The sequence below is a fragment of the Hevea brasiliensis genome, chromosome 6 (assembly GCF_030052815.1).
Source record: "Hevea brasiliensis isolate MT/VB/25A 57/8 chromosome 6, ASM3005281v1, whole genome shotgun sequence".
Taxonomy (NCBI): Eukaryota; Viridiplantae; Streptophyta; class Magnoliopsida; order Malpighiales; family Euphorbiaceae; genus Hevea; species Hevea brasiliensis.
The window spans coordinates 13,313,216-13,321,168 of NC_079498.1; the positions used below are offsets into that span (position 1 = coordinate 13,313,216).

At 32.9% G+C, this 7,953-nt stretch overlaps 1 protein-coding gene across 3 annotated transcripts in view; it reads left to right on the top strand.

The window, feature by feature from the left end:
- Positions 1–5,044, top strand: part of LOC110664256 (CMP-sialic acid transporter 2) — a 27,679-nt gene extending 22,635 nt beyond the window's left edge. For 2 of the 3 annotated variants that reach the window (XM_021823869.2, XM_021823867.2), the window contains 10 exons: positions 376–435; positions 596–718; positions 880–957; positions 1,329–1,398; positions 3,317–3,424; positions 3,605–3,738; positions 3,847–3,926; positions 4,238–4,283; positions 4,379–4,458; positions 4,541–5,044. In XM_021823869.2, the coding sequence (XP_021679561.2) occupies positions 376–435; positions 596–718; positions 880–957; positions 1,329–1,398; positions 3,317–3,424; positions 3,605–3,738; positions 3,847–3,926; positions 4,238–4,283; positions 4,379–4,429 (750 nt within the window). In that variant the 3' untranslated portion in view covers positions 4,430–4,458; positions 4,541–5,044. The remainder of the gene's footprint in view (positions 1–375; positions 436–595; positions 719–879; positions 958–1,328; positions 1,399–3,316; positions 3,425–3,604; positions 3,739–3,846; positions 3,927–4,237; positions 4,284–4,378; positions 4,459–4,540) is intronic. The other variant, XM_021823868.2, reaches the window with a different exon arrangement.
- The last annotated feature ends 2,909 nt before the right edge of the window (positions 5,045–7,953 follow it).

Genomic DNA, 7,953 nt, shown 5'->3' on the forward strand with positions numbered 1-7,953 from the left:
TTTTACTTGGATGGCAAAAATTATTATTAAACTTGATCACATAAATAAATAAACAAACTCTGCAATTTTTAGCTTGGAGTTAGGTAAAGAATAAATATAGACTTTAGGTGTGAGAAAATTATGCAAAAAATGGTAATTTCAATTGTAAATAAGTGAATATTTATTGCACGTCAAAACTTTGCTGATCTAATGTCCTGGTGTATGGTTGTCTGAAAGAGTGCTAATCTACATGTGAGCAGATAGTCTAGGGGCTGGGGGCTAGAAGGCTATGTAGACGCCTTATCCAAGTGGCTTTCCTTATTCTAACCAATTGATGTCCTCATATGACAATATATGCTGAATTTGGATAAATATCCTATTTACTGTCTCTTACAGGTTTTGGTGATTGCTGTGTTGCTAAAGATAATAATGAGGCGCCGGTTTTCTATACTTCAGGTTAGTTCCAAATTTTAACTGAATTTATAATAACCAGTCGTGGAATTTTCAGATTGATGGGAGAGTCATCAATTTACTCTTTTTAGGTCCCCTTTTGAGAATTAATATTCAATGTCTGTTGCTGTTTGGTAGACATAACTCATTTATGGTTTTGTAACAGTGGGAAGCTCTTGCTTTGTTGCTTATTGGGATTAGTGTAAATCAGCTGCGTTCTTTACCTGAAGGTGCTACTGCAATGGGCCTTCCAGTTGCAACGGGTGCATATGTTTACACATTGATCTTTGTAAGTGATTTATGTATGCTAATGATGGTAATACCTGCTTGATTAACACCCTCAAGGGCTGGCTGTACAAGCAGTTTGGATTCGAAATTATTATATGTTTACATAAGATTTTATCCTTAAAATATTTTGTGCATAGTGGAAGCTTACTTAGGAGTTTACAGGTAACTGTTCCATCATTGGCCTCGGTCTACAATGAGTATGCATTGAAGAGCCAATATGATACAAGCATATATCTTCAGGTGATATGTTAGGAGAGCTTTTTTTTTTTTTCTGAATCTAGGAAATTGTTTGAGATTTTGGGTATTCATGTTATCATCTTTTTATTTTTAACATATTAATTACCATCAAATTATTTCCTATGACAATTTCCTATAATATATTGGCAAAAAGCTTAATATTTATTTCTACCTTTAATCTTGGAAGGGCTAACATGTACTTTCGATAATAAGGAATTTCTTGTGTACTGAGTTATACCTAGGCTTGGCTTGGAAATTTGAACCCTTCTTGTATTGAATGCAAGCTTTTGGGAGAAAAGCCTTAAGTTGTTGAATTTATGTGCTGATAATTGAATTCAATACAATCTAATTTTGATTATAATTTCGGCTTTCAGAACTTATTTTTGTATGGGTATGGTGCTATCTTCAATTTTCTAGCAATATTGGGAACTGCCGTTGTCAAAGGTATGTGGATGGATCTCTGTTGTTGTTAAGAAAAATGTCTTTAATTGTGTTGATATCCTGAATTTGATGTACTGCCATCAGTTTTATTTGCTTTTCATGGAGTTTACTGTGAAATTTGTTTATTTGGAATCAACTTTTACTCGATCTAATTCGCTTGCAAGTTGCAACTGTTGGGAAGGACATATAATTATGTATTCTATTTTGACAAAATGCTTGAACACAAGAACTATTCTGAAGACAACTTTATATTTACTGCAAAGAACTTGGTTTTATGAGTTCTCCATTGAAATGCACACAATTTTCCAAGTTAATTAGAATAGGAATGCACAAGGTGCTTGAGTTTTGGGTAAATTTTAGCTGAGAAAAACTCTATTTCAAAGGAAATACTTGTGCATTGTTGTGGGGTTTCTTTTTCCATTTATCCTCTTAATTTTTTGGTTGTAGGAAGTATGAAGTTTTACTAATAATTGTTTCCTTTCCAACTATGTTGTAAGAATGCAAGTTTGTTCCAATTTATTATTTTTCTTGGAAAATGTCTCTTTTGTGATAGAAACTATCGATGTTGCTGTTTGGGTTTGCTTTAGAGAAGTAATATATACCATTTTACAACATTTTTGAATGTTTCCATGCATTTATGAATTCCCATATAATTTTCATTTTGATTCCAACTCAAATCAATGTCATTAAGGCGAAATGCGACATTAAGGCGATAGGGCACTCTATTGCCTTAGGAGAGAGGCGAGGCGAGAGCCTTTTTGAAGTAAGGCGCCATAGCCACTCTCTCTCTCTCTCTCTCTCTCTCTGTGTGTGTCTGTGTGTGTGTGTGTGTGTATACATATATATATATATTGTGTGTGTGTGTGTGTGTGTATATATATATATATATATATATATATATATATATATATTAAAATATCATACTTTTAATTTAGAAGGGAAAAAAATATTGTCTGCAGTGCATTATATGTAATACAAAAGAAATAGAAATAAAGAAATATCAGTCTTTTATAGATAAGATTTATATAGGACAAGAAAATTTACAAATGTGAAGTAACTGTCTAACTTAATCAGATCCTATATTATAGCAAAAAATAGAGAATGTCAAATATGTACTATTAGAATATCTAAAATCTTTCCTATCTATTTTTATTCCTTATCCGAGGAAGAGTTGACTTAGAATTCACTAGCTATATAATCGCTTGGCTGTACAATCTTTGATTTAGATCCTAATTTGTTATAATCCCTTATTAGCTGTATAATCCCTGATTTAGTTCCTAATTTGTTGTAGTCCCTGATTAGTTTTTTTTTTCCTTATTTAGTTATGTCTTCTTGGTGTAACCTAAAAAAAGAAAAAAAAAAAAAAAGAAAAAGAAAGCAGTATAGTTTTGTTATGTACAGCTAACCTAAATTAGTGTGATTGCCTAAGTCTTGGAAGAGCATTAAGCTATCAGTGCAGATTTAATTCCTAATTTGTTGTAATCCCTTATGATAAAAAGTGTTACATGAAGAAATTACCTTTTAATTTTTTGTTGTGTAAAAAACAAATTGAAAAAAAAAAAAGAAGTATACGATATATGAAAAAGGCATCGCCTCTCGCCTAGCGCCTTTCTCTCTGGGGTGCTCGCCTCATGCAATCCAAGTGAGGCACTAGAGGGTCACCTCGCCCGGCGCCTTGCAGCGCCTTTAACAACATTGACCCAAATAATCGTGTACTATCAACTTGAAAGGACTTCTAATTGTTTCAAGAATCCCAATTTGATTATATTGTTGTTTCATTATCAATATAAGAACCATTCTATAATTTAATTGTATGACAAGAAAGTACACCCTTGCTAATAATTTTTGTTGCATTTTGTTTATGGGATTGTTATGTCAACTCAAAGTTGTGGATTTGACATCTATGTACTGAATGTTGCAGGTCCCAGTAGCTTTGACATCCTTCAAGGTCATTCTAAGGCAACCATGCTTCTAATATGTAACAATGCAGCCCAAGGGATATTGTCCTCTTTTTTCTTCAAATATGCAGGTCCACTAACTGTGATTGACTGATTGTTCCTCATGTCCTTTGCATGTGATATATTTGATGTCAGAATTTATTAAAAATTTTGTTGAAAATTTTAATCATACATGTCTGCTTTATAAACCATGGCATATAACTTCTGATTCTGAACTAACATGGATTGATGGCATCATTTGGCGTGTTCAGATACAATCCTGAAGAAGTACTCTTCAACAGTTGCCACAATTTTCACAGGCATTGCATCCGCAGCAATGTTTGGTCATACTTTGACTATGAATTTTATGTTGGGAATTTCTATTGTGTTTATCTCGATGCACCAGGTAAGTAGGAAGATGATTAACAAATTATTAGATAATTTAAAGTTGACTTTTGAGATTAAAAAAAAAAAAATTAATTTCCTTTCCCTTGGGCTTCATTTCTCCTTTCAGTTTTTTTCATCCCTTTCAAAAGTCAAAGACGAACAGCCGAATGGGGTGGTGGAACTGATGGATGTTCAAGACGACCACAGGTATTAGCCTCTTTCTTCTTCCTATTTATCTCATCTGCACTTAACGCGGTTGGCGATTGCAAGCAAGTTACTTCATAATGGAGGACTAGAACTCCTACTCCGTTGATTTTGTTGCTAGAAAAGTTCAGTTATGTTCCTCCTGCATTCAAAAGAAAATGCCAAAACTATCTGTTGCTTTCTTAAGTTGAATATGCTTCAGAGGAGCCTGATTTAATCATTTTAACTACTAAATTTATTGAATGTTTTATTTGTGGATAGAATTACGGAGAATTTTGGACGAACAATTAATAAGTTTATTGTTTCCTATTCAGGTCAAAAGATTCATTCATAAACATGGCAGCTGGAGCAAATGAAGAGGTGAGAATCTTCAAGTATCCTGTTTTGGACACAGTTTTTAGTGTTGTGCACCTCTGCTCAAATCTGACTAGAACTTTTTGTCTTCCCCTCTACAGATTACTCATCGTGTAGCACATGATGAGAGGCAGCCTCTACTTCCCACCTAGAGTGTAGTCAAGGATGTTACATTAGAAAGGTTTGACATTATAAAACCATTTATCTTTTCTAATCGTTATGCACTAGAAGCTGAAGGTGTTCTCCATTAATTTTGATTTCAGGAATTTTCTTGGAAGGAATTCTTTTGGCAGGACTTATTGGACCATAGAGGAGATAAGTCAATTGTCAGAATCACAAATAAAAATCAATTTCAAAGAATTATTTTTCGCATTTGATATCCATTTCCTGCTTCTTTTGTTGGTTCTTCCTACCTGGCTGGAACTGAGTTTCCATCATACAGATCATCTGGGTTTTCGCTGCTGGAGGCTTAGAGATTAGCAACATGGGTAACTGGATGCCTGCCATTTAGAATACCGATGTTCTATTATTAGATTTACCTTTATTCTTTATCTTAGAACATTTCATTTTTCCTTTTTGATTTCCAAATGTCATAATTTTTTAATCTCTTTATAGATTGGGGATAGGCCACAGTTTTTTAGAAAAAGAAGAGAGAAATACCCCTTTTTCTTCATACTGAAACTGAAAATGATATTTAAATTGTATTGACTTTACATTTGAAACATTCAATGATCCAGTTAAAAAAAATAGTGATTTTTTTCCGAGCAGTATAGTTCTTCAATTAAATGCTCGCTACCTCTATTTTTGAAAGGAAGCACTGCTGTACTTGTATTAGGTACATGATTGAACAATTGTGTAATTGTGGATACCACATACAAGGCCTTTTGGAGCTCAATTAGTCCTAGAGAACCTGTGTAATCGACTTTCATGCTATATATATATATATATATATATATATATAATGTTTTTCGCATATCAATGGTATAATTAATCGTTTTGCTAGCCGGTCAAAAAATTAATGTAATTTGTGAAGTATAACAATTATTAGGTAATTATCAATTTTGCGTTTAAGTTATGGGTGCTACAAATGGTCTAACAAGAGGAATGGAATCACAGATAGTCTAACGAGAGGAATGAAAGTAATTGACACAAGAACCCCTCTAACTGTTTTAGTTAGTGGGGCAACTCTAGGATGAGTTTTTTAATGTGCTTGGATAATCTGTTGACGATTTATGTCCACGTTTTATTATTTTATTTAAATAATATAACTTAATATTATTTACATTTTATAATCTTAAAATCATATTAAAATTTTGTTATTTTATTATTGTTATAATTTTTAATTAATTATCTTGAATCAAATTTAAATTTATAATAAAATTTTTAATAATTATATATAATTATTAATTATTTTTTTCTAAATATTTTTTTAGAATATATTAATATAATATATTATATTTTTACTTGTATAACTTTATTTTTAATAAATAGTATAAAGATATGTAACATTTAATTTTAAATTTATTTTTAAATAAATTGATAAGTTGATTAATATGTTATTTTTAGTTTTTTTAAATTAGATCAAAGGCTCAAATTAGCTTCTCAAGCATACTCAAAAGTAAAATTAATTTTAAAAAAAAAAATTAGACACAATTGGCCTTGTAGTTTTTGAATGAGACTTTTAAACCCTTATACTTGTTACGGCCCGATTCCACGGGCTGGACCGGCACTAGAACCTGGGTCAGCATAAAACACATGAGGCACACAGTAAGTCTTATTGTTTCCCAAATACATAATCAAGGCCAAAATCTGAGGCCCAACATACAAATAAAATCAAAATAAAATATTATACTTTTATTCGGACCAAAGTAACCCGATAACTATCAAATACTAAAGTTATGGTAGCCTAGCTCAATCCTGATACCACTATTTGCAAACAATTTAAATATCATAAAAAATTTTGCTTTTATTAAAAATACCAAAACTTAAATTTACATAGCACTTGACAAAATTATTACTACTGCTAACACATGCGGAGTTCTAGATTACAATTTTAGAAAATAATAATACAAATAAATAACTGCTAATAAATCTGCGAGGAAGGAAGCAGGTTATTCTGAAAAGGAACTTTTCCTATAGCCTGGAAAAATAGAGTGAATAAGAGTGAGCGTTCGACTCATAGAGTATGATATTGATTTTAAGTACAATTTCTATAACTATCTAGCACTAATGCATCCTTAAGGATGAAATGCAACATCTTCACAGAATTCAAACAAGTCAAGTCATAATCACACCAAAGGCAATCTGGAGCACTCACACACTCATGTGTCAAACTCATACTCACACTTATTTATATGGGAGCTGATCCAGCTCTCTTAGTTTCAACCTCTGCCAGCGATATCAACTCAAAAGTGGACTTTTTCTTAATATCCAAATGTGGGAGCCAACGAGATCAACTCAAGCTATGCCTACCCCGACTTATTCATAATAAGGATCAGGTCCTAGCGAGTCAAGCTTCAACCGCGTCTACCCGTCCTACCCATATCCATATACACATCACATGCACGCCATCTCACACACGCGGTTCCAGATCGCCATAAAGCAACAACCATAACAATGTCATCAAATATAAATGCAATACAAGGCATGCCTAGCAAATAACTATGTACATATAGCTATAAGTGATACATGAATATACCTTGAAAACATAATAATATTGAAATTATAAGTAAAATCAATATCTACTTATAGATCACCGGAGACTACTGTGGTGGCTGGGTGAAGAAGGATGACTGACCCTAATCACCTAAACATTTATATTAAAATTTTATCAGTACTAATTCAAAACTAAACTTTAAAGAGGCAAAAGACGGCCTAATTTACGCTAGAAATTTAGCAGAGTCTTCCCTGTACCTAGGACCTACTCAACCTGCAAAGTGGTTCAAATAACACTTCTAAATCACAAATCCTATATCCATATCTCATCAACATCATGTGGCCCCTCTTGGACCCTCCAAACCAGGCAATAATCACGAAATTTAAAAATTACGTTTTAGCTCCTAAAACTAATATTTTGCAAAAATCACTCAAACGAGCTCTAAAAATTCTAAAATTTTTCCCCACCGTCCTTAACAACATTATAAGACTATTTCAAAAAGAATTAAAATTTCTAATCACCCATGAATATTTTATCAATTTTTATTCTAAACTCGTTACTAGGTAATTAATGAAACTTAGGGTTCAGGTTTACCTATGCCGAATCTGATGCTTGGAACACGTCTGGGGCATCTGAAAACACTAGGATCGACTATAATATTGACCACATTTCAGGACGGGCCATTGGGCAGTTGGATCTTACTAAAAACTCGGTCCTGAGTGCCGGTAAGCTATCATAGATCCAATCATACCTAAATTAAGCCAAAAAATTATTAATAATTATCATAAAATTATTTTTAATTTTTGAGAATTGAAAAAGTCCAAAAACCTCACCAAGCGATCTAGACCGTCCGATGATTACCTTTTCCAAACGGTGTCTGATCGAAGCATGCTGGTCCCATCTCGAAGATTTTGTCACCCTGAGTCCATCGGTGGTCTCGGATTTTCAAGACTGGAAAGCTTGAAAAACACCCATTTTCTCTCTCCTCGTTTTGCGTGATTCTAGTGGCTACAGGCGATG